The sequence below is a fragment of the Aristolochia californica genome, unplaced genomic scaffold, assembly GCF_029961685.1.
Source record: "Aristolochia californica isolate CCGP_79_NKW_82.1479 unplaced genomic scaffold, dmAriCali1.0.hap1 SCAF_13, whole genome shotgun sequence".
Taxonomy (NCBI): Eukaryota; Viridiplantae; Streptophyta; class Magnoliopsida; order Piperales; family Aristolochiaceae; genus Aristolochia; species Aristolochia californica.
Window position 1 is genome coordinate 9083238 of NW_027181804.1, and position 27368 is coordinate 9110605.

At 34.6% G+C, this 27368-nt stretch overlaps 1 protein-coding gene across 3 annotated transcripts; it reads right to left on the reverse strand.

The window, feature by feature from the left end:
• Window positions 1-6110: 6110 nt before the first annotated feature.
• LOC137948435 (cryptochrome DASH, chloroplastic/mitochondrial) lies at window positions 6111-11366 on the reverse strand. Of its 3 annotated transcripts, XM_068794518.1 has the most exons (14): window positions 10955-11366; window positions 10168-10301; window positions 9880-10029; window positions 9680-9791; window positions 8679-9027; window positions 8306-8519; window positions 7903-7992; window positions 7510-7765; window positions 7301-7413; window positions 7133-7231; window positions 6990-7037; window positions 6740-6850; window positions 6555-6645; window positions 6111-6478 (listed from the first exon to the last, which is right to left on the reverse strand). In XM_068794518.1, exons 1-14 carry the CDS (start codon window positions 11202-11204, stop codon window positions 6378-6380), a joined length of 2118 nt encoding a protein of 705 aa, XP_068650619.1. In that variant the 5' UTR covers window positions 11205-11366; the 3' UTR covers window positions 6111-6377. The 3 variants fall into 3 exon arrangements, with proteins under 3 accessions (XP_068650619.1, XP_068650620.1, XP_068650621.1); XM_068794519.1 differs by lacking the exons at window positions 6111-6478; window positions 6555-6645 and having other exon boundaries at window positions 6795-6850; window positions 6990-7032; XM_068794520.1 differs by lacking the exons at window positions 6111-6478; window positions 6555-6645; window positions 6740-6850 and having other exon boundaries at window positions 7017-7037; window positions 7147-7231.
• Window positions 11367-27368: the final 16002 nt, after the last annotated feature.

Sequence of the window (27368 nt, forward strand, 5' to 3'; positions counted from 1 at the left end):
CTTCGTGGGCGATTCCACCATGATCGGCTGCCATGCAAACACGACCATCATATGGCGCGTAAAACCATTTTGCTTCTAAAGGGTAACACCATCGCTTTTTTTTAGAAAAAAACAGCATAAAGTCCGTTTTGGCTAATTTTTACTAAATTAGAAAGGTTTCTTCTTTTAAGAAATAAAAATTATTTAATGAAAGGAGATAAAACCCGATTGATGTTAGCGGATTTATTGTAAACAAGTCGATCAAACTTGGCTAACCAGCTTACTTACATTGTGAGGAGGGTTTGCACATCTCACCCTTTTGTTTTTAAACAATAGTCCTCCCCTATCATTATGAGATATTGTAATGCTCATACAAGTTCTTCGTCGATTGATTTTTTATTTAAAATTATTAATGTCATTACGAATCAATCGACGACCCAACTCCATTGACCTGGATTCCACAAAGCTATGTAATATCTATTATGAAAAAAATTAATATTATAATTATTATAATTATTATTATTGTTATTATTGTTATTGTTGATATTATCATTGTCATCATCTCATCATCATTATCATCATATTAAAAAGAGGGAATGTGAAATAAGTAAGAATAATAATAAGAAGGTCCTCCTACTTCCTATTTTCCTCAGCTTGCTAGTCAGACGGTAGTGTTGGGTCTTTAAGATCGGCTGCCATGCAGCACGATCGTCATATGACGCATAAAACCAATATTATTTGAGAGATTCAGAGATGTGCAATATCATAATCGTATTTCTAATTGAATATCTTACAATCCTAGAGTTGTAACATCTATCCTGAAAGTATATTTATATATTATCTCATCGACATATCTTTCTAATAAAACTTGTGTGTGTACATTATGATAAAGAACATATTACCTTGACTAAACTAATAAATTAAGTCGTCCATAAGAATAAGACTCCTCTACTCCTCTAAATCACTTGCTTGTTTAGGTAATTTATGTTGTAAAATTGTATGTAAATACCACTCTAAATCGATACAAAATTGTGGTTCAATTCAACAAACAATAGTTCCTTTCATGGTATCAGAGCAACGCATTTAATTTTCCTTCGTTGCATTTGTGTTCTAACCACCTCCACTCAGAATCTTTGTTGTCTCTTTCTCTTCCTTTTCTCCTCTGCTCGACTATCGTTTGACCCTATTATTTGTTTGCATGCATCGTCGTTTGTTAGGCGCCATTCGCCGTTCGGTCTGCGTTGTTACTCGTCAACGACCTTGATTTTGTATCGCTTTCTGCAGGAATGTCTTGCTCTCCCTCGTCGAGATCAGTACTTCCACCATTCGCTCATCTAGCCTCTCCCCCGTCACCGTAAAATATCTCCTTCGGATGGTGTCATTGTAGTTCGATGCGATCCACTTCCATTAACTCCACCAGTTTCTTTTTTTGGTGATTGCAATCACCGCTCTCTACTTCATCAACGGGTGGTTGAAGACAACACACATAAGTGAGCTGCACGTCTGAATTTCACACATGTGAGAGAGATTGAAAAAAAAAATCTCACGGTCTTAGACTACCTACTCACTACCTATTTTACATACATTGACTCAACCAAATCAATCACTATGTCCACTACAAACGAAGCTCTAAATGCTCTAGTGCACTCAACAGTGCTCAACACCAACAATTTTCACCTTATTACAATCAATATTTTTGCACAAACTCCTCTCAAACTCACCTCTACCAACTCTCTCATGGAAGTTTCAGTTTGAAACTCTGTATGATCTCCTTGGCTCCAAACCTTGTCTACCAAAGACCCTCACTACAAACCTCTCTCTAAATCCAGCTTACAATGTTTGGATCCGACAAGATCAAGTGATCCTTAATGCCTCGTCAGCTCTTTATCTCCTACAATTATCCCATTCATTGCTCAAGCCACCACCTCTAGAGAAACATGGACTATTTTTGCCAATACATACACCAAACCATCTTGTGGCCGCATTAAACAAATCAAGAATCTTCTAAAAAATCCCACCAAATATACTATGAATATCATTGATTTTCTTCAATACATTAAATCCCATGTAGATGAACTTGCCATACTAAAAGCACAAATGGATTAGGAAGATTTTACAGAAAATGTCTTTGATGGACTTAGAGATGACTACAAAGAGTTTGTTCGTGTTGTTCAAACTCAAGATACACCTATCACCTTTGATGAACTTCATGAAAAACTTCTATCTTTTGAAGCAACCATTCATGCAAACATAACACCTTATGCACATCTTCCAATTACTAAAAATCCAATAAATCGAACAAATACCACTTGGAGTTCACCAAAGTCCAACAACAACTGGCGATCTCCCTCTCAATATCCTACTGGTCATGCGGGCTGGTGCCTGTAGCCAAACAACCCTGGCCAACTTACAACAACCGACATCAACCTCGTCCTTATTTGGGATTTTGTCAGATTTGTGAAGGGCACTCGGCTAAGTGATGTCCATTATTTCAACTTCTACCAATTCAACCACCCAACACTGGATTTCCACCTCATACTTCGGCAGCCACGAGCTCATTATGTTGCTAAAGTCACCACCAGCAATCCGACTTGGTTACTTGAGAATGGAGTATCTCACCATCTCACAATAGATTTGAGAAATTTATCTCTTCATGTACCATATATTGGCTCTGATGATGTTATGATTGGCGATAGCACTAATCTCCCCATCACCCACACTGGTTCTATATATCTTCCAACCCCCACTACTGTCTTTACTTTAAATGATGTCCTTTGTGTACCAACCATACAAAATAACTTTATTTCTATCACTCAATTTTGCACTACTAATCATGCTTTTGTTGAATTTTTACCATCTTCCTTTCATGTGAAAGATCTTCACACAGAACCGATCCATTTGATGGGAAGTACTAGAGATGTATAAGTAGTCGGCTAGTAAATCTATGTCTTCTCTAATTCTTGTTTTCTCTCAAGTCAAACCACATCATCCAATTGCCATCATCTATTAGGTCATCACGCTCTTCCAAAAGAACAATTAAGCTCTTCTAAAATAACTTCAAAAGAAAAATTATCAAACTCTATTCAAACAATTATGGGTATCAAAAATTATCTTTCTTTAAACGACATCTCCCCCCTAACCACTCCACCCCCATACACCTGAACACAATGGCTACTAAAAAAGACGACACCATCATATTGTTGAAATTGGTCTCACCATACTTTCTCATGCCTCCCAATTTCCTTTTGGTCCCATGCCTTTGCCATTGTTGTCTATTTAATAAACAAGATGCCAACCGCTACACTCATCTCCCTAAGAATTAATTTTCCACAAAAGTCCAAATTATTCTAAACTAAATATTTTTTGTTGTTTATGTTATCCTTGGCTTCGTCCATTTACATCTCACAAACTTGATCAAAGGTTTAAACCATGTGTATTTTTTGGATACTCGTTATCTCAAAATATTTACTTGTGTTTTGAACAATCTATTTCAAATATATATATTTTTCTCGTCATGTCAAGTTTGTAGAGTCAGTCTTCCATTACAACCTCCTTAATAATCACTTACCTCCTCCCACCTCCACCACCATAGATACTTGGATTCCCCATGTGCTTACGTTTCATCAACTTCGTCACCACAACCAACTTCTAACACTCCACCTCTAGGGCGCCCTTAATCGATGATGATAATTCATAAACCATTGAGACACCAACATATCAAACAAAAATTGAGCAATAACCACGACACATCCAACTATCACCAAATACTACTCATCTATCCATCAAGAAATGATCTACCACCCGACAACTCATCCAATATCACATGACCACTCAGGCCAAAAACTATATCTGTAAACCAATTCAAAAATCCAACCTTCACACACACCTACCATCCTAACCCGAACTTGAACCTACTACCATGACTCAAGCTCTCAAAGATCATAACTGGCATCGAGTTATGTCTAAAGAATATGATGCTCTTGCTCATATGGGACGTGGGAACTGGTTCTTCCTGATGATATCACTAATCTTGTTGTTTGTAAGTGCATTTTTCAAATAAAAAGACACTTTGATGGATCTATTGACCGATTCAAAGCTCGTCTTGTGGCCAAAGGATTTCATCAACGACCTAGTGTGGATTACCAATAGACTTTTAACCCAGTTGTTAAGCCCACCACAGTGAGACTTGTACTTAGTATTACAGTTAGCAATGGTTAGTCCATTCGTCAACTCGATATCAACAATGCCTTTCTTCAAGGTCGGCTCTCAAAAAATGTTTATATGGCACAATCACCAGGCTTTGTTGATTGAGACCCTCCAACTTATGTCTATAAACTTCATAAAGCTATTTATGGTCTCAAATAGGCACCACGAGTTTGGTATCATGAATTGCGTCAATTTCTTATGGGTTCAAGTTTCAAGAATTCTCACTTTGATACTTCCCTATTTACTCTCAATACTAGCAAGCATGTTCTATTTTTACAGGTATATGTCAATGATACTATTATTACTAACAATAGTGATGACCTTATTTTTCAATTTGTTGATTGCCTCGTTCAATGCTTCTCTCTTAAAGATCTTGGCTCTCTTTCTTACTTCCTTAGAGTTGAGGTTGCTTCGCATCGCAATGGCATATTACTCTCTCAACACAGATACATAAAAAACCTACTCAAAAGGACTCATATGGAACATGTTAAACCTATTGTCACCCCATTGCCACGAACTATTCTTCACTCACAATAACCTTAAGCTCTCCTCTTTCTAATCCATCTCAGTTTCATGAAGTAGTTGGCAACCTACAATATTTCTTTCTCACTCGGCCTAATATTTCATTTGTTGTCAATAAGATGTCCCAGTTTATGCACCAACCGACTAACGAGCATTAGGTACTTATTAAAAGAATTTTACGATATTTATGTGGCACATTGGATAAAGGGTTTTTTTCCACATCGTAAGTTTCCTATATCTCTACATGGGTTCTCAGATGCCGATTGGGTTAGCAATAAAGATGATTACTCTTCCACTAGTGTCTACCTTATTTATCTTGGGCATAATCTCATTTCCTAGATTTCAAAGAAGCAATACACTATTGCTTGTTCTTCTACTAAGGTTGAGTATTGATTAGTTGCTGCTACTACTGCTGAACGTCGGTGAGTGTGCTTATCTACTTACTGAACTTAATGTGATTTTACAATCTTCTCTTATAATCTATTGTGATAATATTGGTGCCACTCAGTTAAGCTCCAATCCCATGTTTCACTCCAGAATGAAACATGTAACAGTTAATTATCACCTCATCCGTGATCAGGTTCAATTTGGTCTACTTTGTGTTGCTCATATTGCTCCTACTGACTAACTTCTTGATCTCCTTACCAAGTTATTCACACGTTCACAGTTTTAGCTACTAAGAGATAAGATTGGTCTTTCTAACCGTGGTTAATCTTCAAAGGTGGCATAAAGAATAGATTACCTTGACTCTATAAACTAATCAGTTGAGTCGTTCATAAGAATAAGACTCCTTTGACTTCTCTGAATCACCCATCGGTTTAGGTAATTTTTATTGTAAAATTGTATATAAATACCACTTTAAATTAATACAAAATCGTAGTTCAATTCAACAAATAATAGATCATTTCATATGAGACCTAATTTAACACATGTATGTATACAATGAGCTATGAGACCTAAGTTAAAACATGTATGTATACAATGAGCTATTGGAACAAACTAGGGAAATAATACTATGAATGCCTAGAACCGAAGCATGAATGAGGCCAAGAGCTGAAATGTAGGAGCATTTCATCTATACAATCCTCTATATACCCAACTTTTCTGCAATCTCTCCTCTACATTTCTGCACAAGACTCTCTCATCGTTACCGTTCAGTTAAACCGAAACCCATCTAGATGAGGACAGTCTGAAATTAGATTTTAATTTTCCTACAGATGAAAACAGTAAACAGATATATGTAATAAACTGAAGATTTTTTGTGCAAATCTACGCAGTTGGTTAAGACCCTGTTTGAAATTATAGGAAAGGGAGGGGCACACCACACACTTGATGGCGTTCAAAAAGTACTCTTTTAAAATTCATAAAAATTTGAAACATAAAATCAAACAACCAAGGATTGAAACTTTATCCACTTTATATGACAACAGCCAAATCAGAGAGGACTTTTTCCCCACTCAGGATTGTTTCAGTAGAAATTGTGAATGTTCAATGTGTAAAGTCGACCAAATCAATTCACATCGATCACAGGGTTGAATGATAGAAGCAACTTTTTAATTAACAAAATCCAATGGTGAGAGCAAGCTCCAACTCAAACTCTAAGGGTTTAATACTTTTCTCCAGTTAATGCCTGGAAGCATATTCACAATTACGAAAGGCTTTTATCATAGTTAACCTCTCAGCAAGGATTGAAGGCTTTTCTCCATCACTGTTGTCCATTCCAGAATAATAGAATTCACTTCTTCCGGCTTCTCATCATGAGCGCAATGGCCTGAAAGAATAAAACATTGTAACCGATGAGACAAAATTAGATAGATATGTAGTTCCTGACGGATTAAAACACTTACCAGCATCCAGTTCTTTGATGGTGATGCCACTGCAATGCTCCCTAAGCATGGATATTCTTGACTCAGATTTCAACAATGGATCCTTCATCCCCTAGATTTTAAGGAAAAGTTAAGCCCACATGCAAAAGGACAAATTCTAGGCAGCATAATCAACATTAACCATTCTCTTCTGCTTTTAACTTCACCTGAATGACCAAGACTTTCCCTCCAAACGCTTCAAATAGATAATTAAGCGGAATTGACAAGCTCAAGTTGAGAACACTTTCAAGAGCAACCAGAGCACCGGGATCATGCGACTGCATTACATGTCAAGGAAAACACACACAACAAATACAGCATAGGTTGCACTTTTTCACTTAGTATGTTATGATTCACTGCAGTGTGTATTCTCAAGAATCAGACATGTGACCATGTCTTAGTTGCATTTGAGGATACAGCTCTCAGTATCTCGTGGACAAGCCAATCATCAACTCGAGAACTATTCTGCAAATATTTATACATGGGGTTAACATCCACCTGATTAGAAATGAATATCATGCTCTGATAGCATAAACAGACTTATGGAAAGTAAACTTAACAGTTGGGTAGTAACTCTTCAGTATGCTCCTGGCTCCTAGCCTCAAGAACAGCAAAAGCAGTCGAGTTGCCAGTGATACAGCCCCTGTTGTCCGTCCTACCTGAAACAATTAATGAAAAGCTAAATTCCTATACTGTAATATTTAGTCTTTGAAAGAAAGCTAACTTACTTCAGTGAATTGGACAGGAGAATATCCAGGAATGATTGAACCAGCTGTATTGATAAGAACAAGAGTCTTGACCAGAGTAGGCCAACAACCAGACACAATGGAGGCAAAGTAACCTGGCCAGAGAGAAGGCAAATTTTAGATATAAATCAAATAGTTGCAAAGGTTTCAGTGACTTGAAATTAAGTAGGAAACAGGACTTTTTCAAGTACCACCAATGGAGTTGCCAACAAGATGGACTGGTTCATCAACAACATCAACAATGAAATCTCTCAGCAGTTCTGCCCACATATATTCAGTGTACATTACATTTGGTTTTTCTGATTTTCCAAAGCCTAAAAGTGTAATGGCCCAGACTCGATTTCCACCATTGGCTAAACTGGACAAATTGTCACGGAAGTGCTCCAAAAATGCACCAAAACCATGAACAAGGAGAACAGCAGGACCTTCATGGCCAAGAGCCGTGTACTGGAAATATAATACATAAGCATCATAACCAATTGCTCGAGTTAATTAAGTAAATACTTTATCTAGGTAGGAAGAATCTCTAAAGCAGGGAAAGATAAGAGTGGAATCAACTCTAACATGAAGTCAATAGCAGTTACCTGAATCAGATGTCCTTTCCATCGCCACACTCTAACAGACCATTTTCCTCCTCTCAATGTCTGGCTTCTTAAGGAGACAAGCGAATACCACTGGAACAGACAAATCATTACATCAATGAACCTTAAGAAGTAAATCTATGACAAGCTGATGTAATATCTAACAAAGTATGTGGGGCAATTTTAGAAGTAAATCATACAACATCATCAGTCTAGCCAACCCAAGAGTACTAGAAGGCCAGCCTCTTCAAAGTGCAGTGAGCACATCATTAATTGCATCCATGCAAATGGAGCTAGGAGCATGGAAGCGTCTTTCTCCCTTCAGATTTCTTCATAGAATGTTAAGAAGATCTACGATTTTTATAATTTTCTATTTATATTCTCAGGAAGGCTCTTTGACACATACCTCCATTGAGGATACCCCTTCTACAGCTGCTGCTACCGTATGGACTGAATAACCAAATGGAGATAGAAACCCAGCATTTCGTTCTTTCTCATACTTGATTGCTTCATAGTAGACTCTCCTCCTTGATACAGTACCAAGCTGAAGGGCTGCCCCAAACAGGGCCCCAAATGAAGCTCCTTTCCTACTATCGGTATTACGTGTTTTTTCGTGCACTCTGTCATTATACCATGCAAGTTAGATACACTTATGGAACTTCACAAGGATGCAGTCGACCCAGCAGATAGTATGAAAAAGGAGCACTGCAAAATATAAATCTGTGAAAATATACTGAGACATAAAATATTTGAAGAATGAAGAATTACTCATCACATACTCTTGCCAATCATCTCTAGCAGTCCCCTCCAGATATCTCAAATATGCAGCTAATGCATTCAAGACTACATCCGTTCCACCTCCCACAATGTTTCCATCCGTTGATACAAAAACACTGCCTTCCAGTCTTTTCTTCTTATTTTTAGAAGTTGATGATAATAGTCTACTTTTGCTTGAGTTGGATTGAGAAAACCGTTCAACAGAATCACTTGCCACATCAACCCAATCAATGTCCTTCTTCATTAACACTGTTTGGGCTGATCTTGCTTTGTTGGAGTTCCAAGACTCATCCAATTTGCATGAGCTTTCAGTCAAGTATTTCTTCAAATCATCAAATGTTGGCAAAACACCTGAAACATGGAGCAAAATTCAACCACCATTATTCTTAATTTTGGCTAGTATAATATAAAACTAGACCGACTCGTTGATGTGATCTTTTAGAAAAAAAATAAAAAGTAAATATTGCACTAAATTTAAAATATTAGTAATAATAATAGGGGGAAAGGGTTTTAAACTGTCTGCTTCCTCTATTATATAACAAATTTCTCTACAACAATCTTTTACCAGGGGCACTAAAAGCATTATCAAACCACTGGGCAGTTGCTAAAATCAGTTACTATTCTGTCTCAGACAAACATGATAAAAGAAAATTAAAGATTAAAATTCAAACATTTTACTCATCTATCACATGACTTAGTCAAATTATCTAGTCTAAATTGAGCAAGAAACTGAAATTCCTACTCATTAACAAATTCATAAAGACAAACTTCTAGTCTATAAAAAACTCTGATCATTTTGGTATTTTAACACATAGTCAAGTAGAATGAAATAATCACTAGCAACAGTAGCTTGTTATTGGCTACATAAAGACAGTTGCAGGACTTAAAAAGGTCATCAAGGTGTACCTCTATCAGTCAAGTTGAATGAAATAATCAGTAGCAACAGTAGCTTGTTATTGGCTACAGAAAGACAGTTGCAGAACTTAAAAAGGTCAAGGTGTACCTCTATCTAACCCCAAATTCATTCTGGGTATATTTGGGGATGTCAGTGGTGTAGTGAAAGGAATGTTAAGCTTTAGAAAATCACTGTACGACACAGGTAGCTGCTCCAAGTCCTAAACATAAACCCATTCATATTGTGAATGAAGAAGTCACAAACCAAGGATTTCAAAAGCATGCATAAAAATGAACAAAAGGAGCAACCTTGATATCATAAAATGGAGTTCTCCAACACACAAGTTGAGGTCTTCCCCCTAAAACAGCTTCACTCAATAAAGATTGTTCAACAGCATCAACCATGACACGGAGATTGTACTCAGCCTCCTCCTCCACAAAAATGTGGGTGGCTTTCACCTGTCGTACTATGAGTTTAATCCAATGGCTCAAGAATCTGATGCTTTACTCATGGAAAGAAACAAACATGAATGTTCACGTCGCATTAATTTGGAGTTTCAGGTTTAAATATGAGTAGAAGCCTATGTGATAAAGAACCTCTTTGACAATCTTTGCTATGACATTTTCTGCACTCCCAAAACTAATCAGCAAATCAGATCCTTGATCCTTCAACGATTTCCTTAAATCCTCCAGCGCAAGTAGAGCCAGTTCCAGCATCTCATCAGAAAATCCTACACAAAGAATAAAGAGATTTAAGGAACCCAAGTTGTCCGAAATCATAACCTACTGCAAGAGTAATTTCCTGCTCGTAACATTTCCCATTTTATCAACAGAGAGAGGCTTTCTTGCCTCACGTCCTCGCCAGTGTACGCAAACATAAAAAAACGAGATACTCTTTGCCGAAGTAAATAGCATTTTTTTCATAACCTACATATAGAAAAACAATGCATATGAATTCCCTCTTTGCTGCCATTTTAGTTTAGAAAATCAGGGTTTTCCTTATTCCTTCCGCCATTTTTTTAGCTTTTTTTTTTCTTTTTGCCGCCATTTTCTTGAACAAAAGTACCTCAGTTTTTGCTTCTTTTTTTTTTATAGGCAAGAGTACCTCTAGCTGAGGGCCTGGGCTGAATGAGGTTTTGAAACCCCATATCGAAGGGTAAAACCATGTCAAGTAAGTGAATTTGTATGTTTGAATATATATAAACTTTAATGTGGAAAGTTGAAGTTGAATATATCTGCATTGCCACTTCTGTCGCTGTTTCCATTAAAATAAACATTTTTTTTTCCTGTTAGAAAGAGCAGGTCAATCCTTCCCCAGTCCACTCTAACCTAAAAGCTCTCTATGTCCACAAAATAACCGAAACAAACAGAAAAGGGCACTCACGAGATAGAATCCGATGGTCAAAAACATAGAGAGGGAGAACCGTCGGATACTGACAAGCAGCAAGTAGACCAAGGTGATCATCGGTACGGAGGTCGTGCTTGAACCACACCAAAGCCACCCCGTTCTCCTTCTTCGCCCCCTCTCGTCCCTCCGCCATCGCCACGGCCTTCGACGACCGGACGACGCGTCTTCGAGGATAGACGCGGAAAGAAGGAAAAAATTGAACGCGGGGGCCCAAAACAAAGGCCATTGGAGAACACTGGCGACAGCAACTGAGTTCGCCAGGTGAAGAAGATATCCATAGAACTCTCTGCTTCTGTGAAAATCTAGGGTTTCATTTCACGTCCTCTCAAACCAGAAATGCAGTAGTGGAAGAGAAAAAACAGAGGGAAACATTTTCGTCTGAAATTTTAATTTCGGCCGTTTTACATGGAGACGGTGAATCGGAGGATTTGTCGAGGTGAGGGAAGCTCCACGACAGCGAAAAAGCGGAGCCTTCTGAAAGGGCTTTTCAGAATAAGGGTTTAAGTTTCAATGAATTCTAAAAGGGGACACAAGTATGACCTTATTGGGATAAACGGTTAATTGAAGTTAAAAAAGGACAAAAAACTAAGGGGGGGTTATTCCACAATGAAAAGGAACGAATACACCCCCCACCCTCAATATTTAGTTTATCCCCCCCTCAATATTTAGTTTATAAAAAAATGGGGTTAGTGTAAAAAGACTTGAATTGAAGTGAGATTACACCATTTCATTCACTCAGGCAAAACGGGACAAAACTGTTTCCTATCTATTTTACGAATCATCAGCTTTCCACGGGCAACGCACGTTGCTTCGTCTCCCCTCCCCCCAGCTATTCTGCTATCCCTCTCCTTGGCCTTCGTCTCCCGACGATCTCTGCTCCCTCCGCGATCCTTCAGCAAAGTGTTTTTTTTCTCCTCCCTCTTCTCCCACCCCCGTCGGCCGTCCTCCCTCTCCTCTCCTTCTCGACCTCTGTCGCAGAGCACGGGAGGCCGAGCCTCTATCGCAGAGCCCCTCGGCCTCCCGACTTCTCTTCTCTCTCAACCTCCCTATTTTCTCCCTCTCAGCGTACCATCGGAGCGTCGCCTCTGTTGTCGTTGCCCACCTCTTCACCGTTGCCCACTGGGCCGCCGTTGAGGAAGACGAAGACGATGTTTAATTTTTCCGAAGTTGGGAAAAATTAAACCATCGTCATAATTGGTTTAATTATCCAATGAATTAAACCATTAGTTTTTCATTTTTTTAATATATTATTAATTAATAATATGTAAAATATATATTATGTTATTGATAAATTAATATATTTATTTATTTATTATGTATTTTTTATTTTGTATTAAAATAGTGAGTTTTAATGTTAAACTATATCTTATGTTATTACAAAATGAGATTTTGTTAATTATATGTTTAGGTATATGTTCTATTTAAGTATATTATAAAAGGTTACTCATTCTCTTCTTTATATCATATTTTTCATTTGGGGGCACTAACACTAAAATCTGTTTTCCAGCTACTTGAACTCGTCTATTCTAACACCCAAACAAGAGTTGAAGTTGAATCAATTCATTTTACTTCAATTCAATTCTTCACTTCAATTCAAGTTCATTGTGGATTAACCCCCTAAGGTATTCTTAAATAATGGAAAGCGAAAGTGAAACTAAAAGTGAAATGGAAAATGCACTGTAAACTACAATGAGATTTTTTATTAATAAAATATTTTGATATATCTTATTTTTATAATTTTTACTTAACCTTTTTATTAATAAATTAAAAAATACTTAGAAAATTAAATTAATATTATTTAATTAATTAAATATATTAAATATAATAATTAAATAAATACTTACTTTTATAATATTAAAATTATAATCAAATTGTATTTTTGTAATATCTAAATATCACATAGTTATATAAGAAGGATATTTTATTATATAAAGTTAGTCGATTAACTCTTCCACAGTGAAATACATCTCACTCTTATAGAGTGCACCATGAGGGAAAATTAAAGTGAATTCGAATTCACTCTCACTTATCCAAAATAATTAGTGTGGTAAAAATGAATGAACTATGTAATTCACTTTCACTCACTCTCTCAACACTCTCTGCATCCTTCTTGTCACTGATGGGCCTTGCCCTCGCCCTCGAACTCGTTGTTGCTCCCCTCTTTCTCGCTCGACCTCGCGTCATTGCTCGGCCTCACCCAACCCTGCTATCTTGTTGCTTCTCTCTCGTCTTGCTGCCCACTCTCTCTAAACCGAACCATGTCATGAATAATTTTATTTTTTTAATTATTTTATTATTTTATTCTACACTAAAATTATCTTATTTTTTAATAAAATATCCAATTTATTCATTTATTATATTCATGACTTTTAATATTATATTAAATTACTAATTTAAGAGTGATAATTAAGATATTATAAATGTAAGAATTTGATCAAGTATCTAGACATTATAAAAGTAAACATTTTTGTTTAAGTATTGTATATTTATAATTAATTAAATTAATAATTTTATTTTAACTTGTAATTATTATATTAATTTAGACTAAACTAACATCTATCTTATTAATAAAATATCCCATTTAATTATTTATTATATTAAATTTTAATATTATATTAAGTTACTAATTTAATAGTGATAATTAAGATATTGTGAAATGTTAGGAATCGAGTGCCCTAATTCCAAACTAACAAGAGAAATAATAATAATTGCAGAAGAAGAAAAAACAAACAACAAAATAGACAACAAGATTTATACAAGTTCGCCTCAAGGTGAGACTACTTCTTGTCTTCCGTCATTGCAATAATCCACTATAAAGATGAAATAGTTTACAAGAAAGATCGCACACACTTACAACTGTTTCTCTCTGACCACTCGAGATGTTCCTCAAATGATGATTCTCATCAACGTGATGAGACCCTAACAATGACACCCCTATATATAAAGAGAAAATTAGGACAATCGGATTACAAGTGTCAAATCCCCGAACTGGCCTTAATGACACAATAATCAATATACCGTGGACCCAGCCGTGGGCTCCCAAACCCCATAGCGACCTTATCGCGAATGTCAATCCATGCCAGAGGGTAAAGTGTTAATTAGACTCCACAACTTAACATCAAAGTCAAAATTTGATTAAATATCTAGATATTATAGAAGTAACCATGTTTGTGTAGATATATTATTTGTTATATTTAAGTAAATTAATATTGTTTTAATTGTGAAATTATTTAACTTAATCAAAAAGTTAAATACAACAATCTTCTAAAGTTAGATCTATCAGAGTATTTTATAAATAAACTTATTCTCTTTTTTCCACTACATTTTCCATTATGCACACTAACACAGCAAAGTATTTTCCGACGCACTTTCCATTGAACACACTGACACAAAAAAATAATTCACTTTCACTTTCACTTTCCCTAGTTCGATGTCACTTGACCCAGATGCGTTAGTGCACACACCAGGTGCCAATTCAAGTGGATGAATGTAGGGGTGGCATCGAACCGAGCCGGTTCGTGAGTGGCTCGGTTCAATTCGATTTATCTAGATCTCGAACTCAGTTCGAGATCCAGATAAGGCTCGTTTAATTTAACGAGCAAAGGTCAACCGAACCATTCAGTTCGAAAGCTCGCGAGCCGGCTTGTTAACTTAACGTGCGGCACAAGATTCAGGGAGTTGGGAGGTGGGACTTCAGGAGCTCTGAGCAGGAGCGAGCGAGAGATTGATTTCGACTTCGTTTCTTCCACATTCGTTCTCTCGGCGGGAATCAGGGGAACATAGAATGGCGTTCATCACTCGTCAGGCTGTGATTCAGTGAAAATAGGGGAATTTCTTCTTCTTATTCCTCATTCTCCCTCTTCAATTCCTTTCTCTCAATCTCTCTCTGATTTTTTCCTCTTTGATTTCCTCCTCCGAACTTCTTCATCCCTGACAGAAGTGATGGAAAGAAGTAAATTGTTTTATTCTTAATCTTTTGGGTTTTTTTTTCATTGCCAACGTAACATTTATTTTTTTTTCATTTTTATCTTCTGTATTCCATTATTTATCTTCGATCGGACGAATGCCTCATGTTGATGATGTTTTAGGAGATCCTTCCTCCTTATTTCTCAAAGGTAATCTCATTTTTCCCTGCTGTTGATTTTTATGTTTTTAGCTCTTACCGTTCTATTGTGTTTTGCGTTTTAATTTTTTTGTTTTAATGTTTTAACTCACCACCTCTCGCTCCTTAGAGGCACTCTGTGTGTTTCCTTCACCTTATTCCCGCAAATTAAAAGGTTCGGAGAGCTCTGTTTGAAGCGAAGATCCCATCAAAGTTTTGGTAAGAAATTCTCCCTTCTGTTTGAGTTTTTCTTTCATTCCAGATTTATTCCTTATTTCACAAAAGAAACTCTCCCTTCTGTCAGTTTTATGGGTAATGAGAAAAATATATTTCTATTACGAAACAGCCCGTCAACCTCTTCTTCCCACACATTCTGGATGTTGAGTCTTCTCATGGTAAGATTAGATATGTCTTTTATTTTCTTCTCATTGTTTTTTCTTCCATGTTTATATATTTCCTCTCTGCCAATTTTGTAAAAGTAGAATATATTTTAGCATTGCCTTAATGACCTGCATTGCAATATTACCTGAGAGTGGATTATGTCTGCTAGTATTCCTTTTCATCTGTTTGGAAGAAATAGTCTTCTATAGAAATGCCTAGCATGTGTTTCTTCCACCTTTTTCATGTTTAGTCTTTGTTGGAAGATAGGGCCCAAGCCCACACGACCAAAGAAGACTCACATAGCCAAGTGTATTAGAAGATGGGCCCAAGCCCATAAGACCAAGGAAAACCCATGTATCCAAGAGATATAGAAGACGAGCTCAAGGCCCATAGATCAAGGAGAAGGCCCATAGGCCCACATGCAATTATGGCAGGATGGTAAATAAAGAATCATCTCATGGAGATGACATTGATGTAATTAAGTTAAAGTTCCAGGGTTAAAACCCTAAACCCTAAACCCTAAGTTCAGGGGTATTATTGTAATACAATAGTTTCATTAATCTATAAATAGAGGCTTTAGGAGGAGGGTTAGGATATCAAGTTCATAACCTCTTCTTCCTCCAGTTTTCTCCCAATGGGTTTCTCTCCTTTTTTCTCCATGAGCTAAATCCATGGAGTCCTGAAAATCAGCAATCTTGAAATTGATTTTCATAGTTTGCTATTTTCTGCATATTAGAGTTCTTTCCTTCATATTTATTTTCTGAAATTAATAGTTGATGGGATAGAAGAAGGTTCAACAAGTTTATTTATGTACTCAAACTTGCTCAAGAGGCAAATCTGTTGTAGGTCTTTAAACTGTGAGAGATGAGATTATGGAGATAACTAGCTTTGTTAGTTTCCTACACTTCTCTATTGCCTATTGGTATTTGTATGGGTTTTCTTTAGATGGCCACAAACTTAGCATAAAGTTTGTTCATGGGTTTTCTCAAGAATCCAGATTTAGGATAGTGTACACTTAGGAATTTAAACTATGAAGAATAACTAGCAGTTTTCAGTACTGATCGGTTTTTTTGTATCTATCCAGTTCAATTAGGGCTTAAACCTAGTTTGCATGGAACTACTAATATTGTTTGGATTGCCTTTTTTTTATGTTTTTAATTTGTAAATTTTTTTTAGAAGTAAGAATGTCAACACCTCCTCCTCAATTGACATCAATAATTAACACTAGTTCTAGTGTGGCCATAGATAGTGACTCAACTCCACTAGAGTCATATTCGTCTAGAATTATTAATGTAATAGAAGTGAGCCTAGATGAAGGTACTCTAAATGAGGATGAAGGTGACTCTACCCATAGTTCAAAAAGACAAAAAAGGTCTCATGTGTGGTAGGATTTCAAAGAAGTCTCACTTAATGGTACAAAAAAGGCTCAATGTGTTCATTGTAAAACCAATTTGAGTGTTATTAGTAGTAGAGTGACCACACATATGAATCGACATTTGAAATGTTGTCCTGGTAGAAAAGTAGCAATGAGAAAATAAAAAACCATAAACTTTCAACTAGTAGGGTCTAATGTTGATCAAAGTCCATCTGGACATCCTTTTATGGATTTTGGAGGCAAATATGATCAAGCTAAAATGAGAGTACTCATTACTCATTGGATTCTTATGCGTGAGCATCCATTTATGATAGTAGAAGAGGAGAGATTTAATTTTGTAATGAAGATGGCAAATGTGAATTATGAAAAAATATCTCGCTAGACCATTAAGGAGTGTATGGAGGTGTATGAGGCAGAGAAAAAGAAATTGAAATTTTTATTAAAAGAGATTAACAAGATTAATCTTACCACGGATCTTTGGAAGTCCCAGAATCAAAAGATTGAATACATGCTTATTACTGGGCATTTTATTGACAGTAATTGGAAGCTACAAAAACAAGTCTTGAGTTTTGTGCATATTCCTCCTCCTCATTGTGGTGTTGACATAGCAGATGTTATTTACAAGTGTTTGAAAGATTGGAAAATAAAAAATAAAGTATTTAGTATCTCAGTTGATAATGCTGCATATTGTTTGTAAGAGTTTTGAAAGAAGATTTTTCAAGAAAAAAAATTGGTTTGTGGTGGGAAGTTATTTTATGTGCGTTGTTGTGCCCATATTATGAACTTATTAGTCCAAGATGGTCTTGTTCAGATTAATGATATCATTGAGAACATGCATGAGAGTGTTAAATTCATAAATCTATCCAAGGCTAAACTTCACACTTTTTTCTGAAATTTTACAACAACTAGAACTTAGTGAAAAAAGGTTGGTTATTGATTGTCCAACTAGTTGGAACTCCACTTATGACATGTTGTCTTTTGCATTAAAATTCAAAGATGCATTCCCTAGATTTCAAGTTAGAAAACCAACTTATGATTGTTTGATAAGTCTTGATGACTGGGAAAAGGTTGAAATGGTGTGTGACATTCCAAAAGTTTTTAATGTAGTTACTAATATAATTTATGGGAGTAACTACCTTACTTATAATTTGTACCTTAGTGAGGTATATAGGGTAAAAAAAGTTCTGAATTTTTATTCTAAAAATGAAAATGGTTTCATTAGGAGTTAATAGAATTAAAGAGAAATTTGAGAAGTACAGGGGTGAATGCAATTTGTTGATGGTTGTTGCTTCAGTTTTGGATCCAACGGTCAAATTAAGGTTGATCAAAATGTATTTTCTAGAGATATATTCTGAGGAGGATGCTACGATGAGTATAAACTTACTTCGATGCACCTTATATGAGATTTATGATGAATATGTATCCTTATATAATGTGGATATTAGAAATGAAGGGATTGCTTCAAGTACTAACTCTATGGCTTTTGCACAACTCGTAGGTCATATTCTTCATCAAGTTCAAGTTGGTCAAAGTTAATGACTTATGTGAAATAAGTGGAAGTAGTTAATTTACCAAGGTTAGAATTGGAAAATTATCTTGAAGAAGGTGTGTATATTTGTGAGAAAACTTCACAATATGATTTTGATGTTTTAAAATGGTGGAAAGTGAATCATATGAAAATTTGGGTATTATCTAATATGACAGCAAATATCCTTATAATTCCCATATCCACAGTAGCTTCAAAGTCTACCTTTTAGTGCTGGTGGTACAATAATAGATTCATATCGTTCTTCCTTGGCACCAAATATAGTTCAAGCTTTGAATTATGACAGTGATTGGGTTTGGGCTCTTCACAGTGTCAAAAAAAATCAAAAGGTGAATTTCTTTTAAATTATTATTTATTATGATATTTTTTAGTTTTATTTATTAAAATTTTGTTTTATGATTATAGCCTAAGAAGAAGATTATGGAAATAATGCTACCAGTTACATGTTTTTCTCATCATGGTAATTTTAATATTTTTTAACTACATTAAGTAACTAGTAGTGGAAGAGTATTTTTTTTATCTCACAATAATAAGTTTTATTTTTTTGTTTTTGTCATAGGTGGAGATTTTGCTCATGCGGGGACTTAGTATATTGTTGTCTAGCATGAAGTGAAAGAGATATAGTTTATAACTTTATACTGGATTTATAGTTTTTATTTGGGTGATTGTAAATTGATATTGATATTTTATTTAATTTTTTGTGTTTGATTATTGTATAATGTTTATTCATAATATTATGCAGTGTGTTTATGGAGTGTATAAACAATTTTATGCGGGTATTATGTACATAGGTTATGCCCAATTTTAAGTAGAGGTCATGCCTAATTTTATGTAGAGGTCATGCCCAATTTTATGTAAAATATATGCATAATTTTATATACAATTTATTTGATATATATTTTTTGAAAAGTTTTAAATATATGTTGGAACTCGAACTCGAGACATGTATTTTTTGAGAAGTTTTAAATGTATGTTAGCGTTCGAACTCGGCTCAAGCTCGAGCTGGATAAGAATTTTAGGCTCGAGGCTGGTCTCGACTCAAGCTCAAGTTAAAAAAAAATTTAAATCAAACTTGGCTCGAACATAGGCAGGTTCGGTTCGATGCCACCCCTAGATGAACGGGTTCATCCACTTGAACTCACCCATGGGTAAAGTGGGTGAATCAGGATTCTCACTGAAATCCTCGTTCATCCACCTGAACTCGGGTCTCAGCTCACGAAAGTGGATTTCACTCTCCTCTCGACGCTCTCGCTCTCGCTCATTATTAATTCGATTCATTATAAAAAAAAATATTATTTTATTTTATATAATTATTTAAATAATAATTTTTAAATTTGTGGAAATATATTATTAATTTATACTATGTAAAAATTCATCTTACGTTGTTAATAAAATATTATATTTATTTATTTATTATATTCATTATTTTTAATACTATATTAAATTATTGATTTAAAAGTGGTAATTAAAATATTGTTAAAGTCAACATTTGATCAAGTATTTTTGATTAATTATATTTTTTATAATTAATTAAACTAATGATTTTAACTTTGTGGAAATATATTATTAATTTATACTACATAAAATATGTCTTATGTTATTAATAAAATATTATATTATATTCATTATTGTTATTTTTTTACTTATTTTTTATAATTAAATAGCGCGCCAATTAATTGTCGCATATAATTATTGTATTAATTTAGACTAAATTACAATATGTCTTATTTAATTAATTAGTATATTAATATATTTTAATACTACATTAAATTACATATTAGACTAAATTACAATCTATCTTATTTAATTAATTAGTATATTAATATATTTTAATACTACATTAAATTACATATTAGGGTAGTAACCATATTTGTTTTGGTTAATTATCTGTTTAGGTATATGATCTATTTAAGTATATTATAAAAAGTAACTTATTCTCTTGTTTACACTACATTTGTCATTTTGGGCACTAACACATGGATGTGTTTTCCGGTGCAATTTATATCTACCATACTAATACCAACAAGTGATTCACTTTCACTTTCACTTTCAGTAGTTCATTCAATTTCACTTTCACTTTCACTTAACCCCCCTCACTTTTCATTTCACTTTCACTTCAAAGGTGCACTAACTATGGATATCACACATGGGACACACTAATTAGAAATCAAAGTGAAGAGTAAAGATGATTGTTGAATGGGTTTCATGGGACTTGTCCTTCCCCGATGGTTTCATGGGACACATAGAGTTTAACTAAACTCATCGTGAGGTAAGCAAGAAGTCTAGGAGACAAATTTCTTAATTTTGCATGGCCCTTTAAGATATTATATTTATGAGTATGACAACCTATATCTTATATTTACAAATCTAGCCAAAAGTTTAATACAAGCATCTCAATATGAGCATAAGATATTTTTTTATTTAAAAAAAGGTGTAACTGTAACCTCTAGTCATTTTAATAATTTGTCTATTGTATTTATTTGTCACTAAAAATGATGGAGAGAGGATCAAGAAAGTGGACTTCCTTCTATAGATATGGCGATGATGGGTAATCATTTTAAGAAACCCAATCCCCTTTTGCAATTCTACACTACAAGAAAAATCACTTCGGTTGACAGAAAACTTGCCTGCAAAATTAAGTTTCATGGGCATAGTGTTAACCATTTTATCATGAGAAACGGTTTCTCATTAAGTATGGTCTCAAACTCTCGGTAACACGATGTCATTAATACCTTAATGGGAGGTTGGCAAAGTTACAATTTTTGGATTCAATTTGGTTCCCCGTCTCGTCACTCAAGCCCCTTCAGTTTAGCCATCGCCGAGAGTGTTCAGAGATCGAAAGCACCGAACAGAGAGAGATACTTATGGAATCTGAAGCGTATGGAAGGAGGTATGATCTTTGCTTCCGTTTAAATTTATATGATGAATTTTATGTTGTTAGAAATTCATGTTTAGGCTTACAGTTGGTATCAGAACCAATAGGAGTTCAACCATATTAGAGATCATACATACTGATATATGTAGTTCAGACATGGACTCACATGGTTAGAAATACTTTATCTCTTTTATAGATGATTACTCACGATACATATATCTCTATATGCTTTATAATAAGAATGAAGCATTAGATGCCTTTAAGATCTTTAAGGCTGAAGTAGAAACACAATGCGGTAAGCAAATTAAGATCGTGAGATCAGATAAAGGTGGAGAATACTATGGTAGATACACAAAGAATGGACAAGCACCTGGGCCATTTGCAAAGTTTCTTCAAGAACATGGGATTGTTGCCCAATATACCATGCCTGGTTCTTCGGACCAAAATGGTATAGAAGAAAGAAGAAATCGAACATTATTAGGCATGATACGGAGTATGCTTTGCAACTCTAATCTTCCTAGATCCTTGTGGCCTGAAGCACTTAAGACGGCAATGTATATATCAAACCGAGTTCCAAACAAGGTTGTTCCAAAAATGCCATTTGAATTATGGAAAGGTTGAAAACTGAGTTTGTGACATATGCTCGTTTGGGGATGCCCGTCTGAAGTGAGAATTTATAATCCACTAGAGAAGAAGTTGGACCCAAGGACAATTAGTGGGTATTTAATTGGATATGTTGAAAGGTCTAAAGGTTATGGATTTTATTGTCCATCTCCCAACACTAGGATTGTGGAATCAAGAAATGCAAAATTTCTTGAAAATGACTTGATCAGTGGGAGGAATCCAACTCGGAACATAGTTTTTGAGAAGGATCATTCAGAATCTCAACCTTCCACCTCAAGTGATAGATTGGTCATTATTCACAGCATCCCTCAAGTACAAACTGGTGTTGAACAACCAATCATTGAATTTCCACAAAATGCTGACGACATTCCAATAGATTAGGTAGTTCAAGAGTTGCCAAACACTTTTGAACATCTAGTCGAACCACATACTTCTCAGGAAAATGATGGTTCAACATTAAGAAGATCTACTAGACTCAGGAGATCAGCAATTCCTGATGATTATATTGTGTATCTGCAAGAATCTGACATTTGGGCTGCAAATGATCCGATGTATTTTTCAGAAGCCAAGAGTTGTAAAGAATCAAAATTATGGTACAATGTCATGCAGGAAGAGATGAATTCTATGAAGAGTAATGGAGTCTGGGATCTTGTTGAGTTGCCTAATGGATTTAAATCCATTGGATGTAAATGGGTCTTTAAAACAAAGAAAGACTCATTAGGTAACATTGAGCGATACAAGGCAAAACTTGTTGCTAAGGGATTCACTCAGAAAGAAGGAATCTATTACAAGGAAACTTTTCTCCTGTATCTAAGAAAGATTCTTTGCACATAATTTTGGCATTAGTAGCCCATTTTGACTTAGAGTTGCAACAAATAGATGTGAAAACGGTATTTCTCAATGGAGATCTAGAGGAGGAAGTTTACATGAAACAACCTAAAGGATTCCCCTCTAGTGCTGGTGAGCAATTGGTTTGCAAGCTAAAATCCCACTAATGGTATTTGAAATTCCATAATATAATTTATTCATTCGGTTTTGTAGAAAATATTATGGATCAATGTATATACCAGAAGGTCAGTAGGAGTAAAATCTGTTTTCTTGTTTTATATGTGGATGACATTTTGCTAGCAACCAATGATAAGGGTTTTCTACATGAGGTAAAACAATTTCGATATGAAGGATATGGGTGAGGCATCTTATGTCATTGACACTAAGATTCATAAAGACAGATTTTAAGGTATCTTAGGTCTGTCTCAGGAAACCCTTATTAATAAAGTGTTAGAGAGATTTCAGATGAAAGGTTGTTCACCAAGTGTAGCTCCCATTGTGAAGGGTGATAGGTTCAATTTGAACCAATGCCCGAAGAACAACTTTGAAAGGGAACAAATGACGGACATTCCATATGCTTCTGCTGTCGGGAAACTGATGTATGTTCAAGTCTGTACAAGACCTGATATCGCATTTGTTGTTGGAATGTTAGGGCGATATCAGAGTAATCCGGGTTGGACCACTGGAGAGCTGCAAAGAAAGTAATGAGGTACCTTCAAGGAACAAAAGACTACATGCTGATGTATAGACGGACGGACAATCTAGAAGTCATTGGTTACTCAGATTCTGACTTTGCTGGCTGTATTGATTCCTGCAAATCAACATCAGGATACATTTTCTTGATGGCCAATGGAGCAATATCATGGAGGAGTGCCAAACAGACTTTGACCGCCACGTCGACTATGGAAGCCGAGTTAGTTTCCTGTTTTGAGGCTACTTCACATGGTGTATGGCTTAAGAGTTTCATTTCTAGGCTTAGATTTATGGATTCTATCTCTAGGCCATTAAGAATGTATTGCGACAATTCAACTGCTGTTTTTATGGCCAAGAACAATAATAGTGGAAGTTGAAGTAAACACATCGACATAAAGTATTTGGCCACAAGAGAACGTGTTAAAGAAAAGAAAGTGGTCATTGAGCACGTCAGCACTGACTTAATGCTCGTAGATCCTTTGACTAAGGGCATGCCTCCATTTAAATTCAAGGATCATGTTGTGAATATGGGACTTGGTTCCATTATGTAAATTTTTCATTGTATGAACAATGTTATTTCAGTGAAATTCTTAATTATTGTGATGTTTTTCTCATATTTATGTGCACCTTAATTTTGAGAAAATTCATCTGTGTTGGACCAAGAGTAAAAATAGGGTTTATTCATAAAGTATAAGAAATAAATACATAGTAATACATGGAAGATAATACTCGTCATTAGAGGACCTATCGCCATGATTCATGTATTTATTACTTAAATTCAGATTATTGATGGGTTTAAGATTATATTAGAAGTTTGGACCAAGTGGGAGAATATTAACCCTTTTATCATGAGAAACAGTTTCTCATTAAGTATAGTCTCAAACTGTTACCAGTTGCAACACCCTCGGTAACATGATGCCATTAATACCTTGATGGGAGGTTGGCAAAGTTACGGTTTTTGGATTCAGTTTGGTCTCTCGTCTCGTCACTCAATCCCCTTCAGTTTAGCTATCGCCGAGAGTGTTCAGAGATCGGAAGCCCCGAACAGAGAGAGATACTTACGGAATCTGAAGCGTATGGAAGGAGGTACGATCTTTGCTTCCGTTTCAATTTATATGTTGAATTTCATGTCGTTAGAAATTCATGTTTAGGCTTACACATAGATTTCAAGTTTTGCCTACAAAAATTATTTTTATTTGTAGAGATATCACTTTATTAGAGATTTTTTTTTTCAATGGGTAAACGATTCATGGCAAGAATTTTCCCACCTTGAGAAAAAATTTCTAACAAAAGTGCATTTATTTTTGCCAACAGTTGCCATTGAAATAAAATTTTACTAGCAAAGTTTTAGGGTTACCTTTTTTCTTTTTCTTGCTTTACTTGTCTTATATCCTTCCTCTCCCAACCACCAAATGAGAATTGACCTTCCCAAGCCAGTTACCCCTTGGTGCTTAGCAACGACAACCTGCTCTGGTGGCAACAAAGTTAGGTTTTTTATTTTTCTATTTATATTTTGTAATATTATGCATATGCATACGTACACGGGGTACCAAAGTTGTTGTAGGGGGAGGGTGGTTAGTTGATTAACCTACAATGTGATTAATTAGTTATTTATTATTAGAGTAATTATAATAATTAAGGAATTAATTAGTCAAACTATAATTTAGTGTAATGAAAATAATTTAAATAATTAAATTAAATTATTAATTAATTAACTTATATTTTATTTAACCAATAATAAAATAAACTATAATTTACTGAAACTATAATATAATTAAATAATACTAATTATGATAATGTTATTATTTAACCTATTACAAAGTGTAGTAAGAGTGATTCAATTACAATTTAATTAATTAAAATATAATAAAATTAATATTATTTGATTTAAATTAAATTATTAAAATATAATTCAATCAAAGAAAATATGATAAAAATAGTTATAAGATAATTTAATTAAATTTTTTTAATTACATTGTAATTTATTTAAATTACATTAGTCAACTACAATTTGATGAAACTATAATGTAATTAATTATAATATTTATATAATAGTTTTAATATTTTACCTATAAATGAGTGTATACTAATAATTAATTATCTACATCAATTGCATGAATTATATGTATTTTTATGGTCTATATTTTCAAAAGGTTCTACTCAAAAGACTGTATATTTCACATGGTGCATAGACTTTATTTAATTGTTATATATTTTGTTTGGTGTATGATGTGTGCATTTTATATATCATTAATTTGTTTTTTTAAGTATACTAAAATTGTATTATTATTTGAGTATTATGGAATGGTGTCCATATGATGAATGTTATTTAATTATTATATATTTGTGTGGTATATGATGTCCCATGACTGTTTATATGTGGAATATTAAACTACTTATATTTTGGAGTGCAATAGAATAGTGTTTATGTGACAAGGAGTCTTTTCTATCATGGAGGAAAAATACAATGAGATCGTCGTATAAACTTTATGGTGGTGGTGGTGGTGGTGGGGGGGGGGGGGGGGGGGGGGGTGGTGTGGGGGGGTTGATATTAATAATATTCTTAGCCCAATTGGAACTCAATATGAGCATAGTTTGAGCACAATGTGAATCTAATATGAGTATAATAGGATAACAAATTAACTCATTTTTCAACTAAGATGAGCATAATATGTAAACTAATGTGAGCATAATATGAACACAACATATAAGCACACCATGAACATAATAAAAATAAAATTTGAACATAATATAAAATTAATATTGAGCATAATATGAAATTAATTTTAAACATAATATATGAAATTTATGTCATGCACAATATATATGAAACTAATCTGGAGCATAATATGATCTAATTTTGAGCATAATATGAACATATAATTTAATAAAAATATAAAATTTTATTTTCTAATATTGTATAATATATATGCATAAAAGGTAAAATGCTTTGGTCAAGCGTTAGCTTAAGCTCTTTGATAGTGTGGGGAAGGTTAGCGAAACCTCCTGATTTGAACTCATAGGGTTGATTGATCTCTACCTTAATCTCACTAAAATAACTCTTCTAAGTTTAATCTAAATTTTTTTCGTTAGTAACTTCCTATCTTTCTTTATTGATCTAAATTATTTAAAAAAAACACGACTACCCGTTCAAGAGTTTGTAAAATATATTTTAGTTTTATGCAATGTTTAAGATGCCTATTGTTTCAAACAAAACAAACTAGTATTAAGTATAGTTATACTAGCTCTTGAATTTGATTGTTGGACACTTCAGATCACTTATTGGTGTTTAATATTATTGTTGATATGAATTAAGATAGTTATCAATCCATTTTGAATTCATATACTTTATTTCCTCTCTATTATGTTGTATATTTTATTGACCATATGCATCCTTGATAGAAACCCAAAATTACTCCCAAGAAGACAAAAGAAGAAGAAAAGTAGAAGAGAATAAGGGAAGAAGAAAAATAAAAAAGAGATGTCACCACAAAATAGAAAGTGCAACCTCTAAGAATGAAGGGGCATAGGGCAATGAGGGCAAAAAGGAAAAATACCCAAGGAGAGTCAGGCATGTGGGCAAAAAGGAAAAAATCCCTCATCTTTTTTATAAGAGAAGATCCTACTAGATTAGATTTATCTTTAATTACTATAATATTTTAATTCCTATAATCTCTCCTAAATGCGTATAATCCTTTCAATTTGCTAGAACCTTTCTTTGAGTTCTGTGATCATAGTTGACTAAGGAGTTTCCCAAATACTATTACAAATAGGGGTGTTGGTTGAAGGAAAAATTAATCAAAACATTTCTAAAATATTTCTTGTCTCTATTTACCCTATTAAATTCACGCCCTAGCCTCTCTCCTCTCTTTTCTCCTCTCATTTTCTCACTTTTCCTTCTAGCTCTCACTCTATCTCCCTCTCCCCCCTACTTTACTTCTCTCTTATCCCAACCCTTTTAACCTC

Coding starts and splice junctions, on each gene's coding strand:
- LOC137948435 (XM_068794518.1), bottom strand. CDS start 11,204: ATGGCCTTTGTTTTGGGCCCCCGCGTTCAATTTTTTCCTTCTTTCCGC. Junction 10,030..10,167: donor TAGCAAAGATTGTCAAAGAG/GTTCTTTATCAC, acceptor ATAGTACGACAG/GTGAAAGCCACCCACATTTT. Junction 7,232..7,300: donor CTCCTGTCCAATTCACTGAA/GTAAGTTAGCTT, acceptor TAATTGTTTCAG/GTAGGACGGACAACAGGGGC.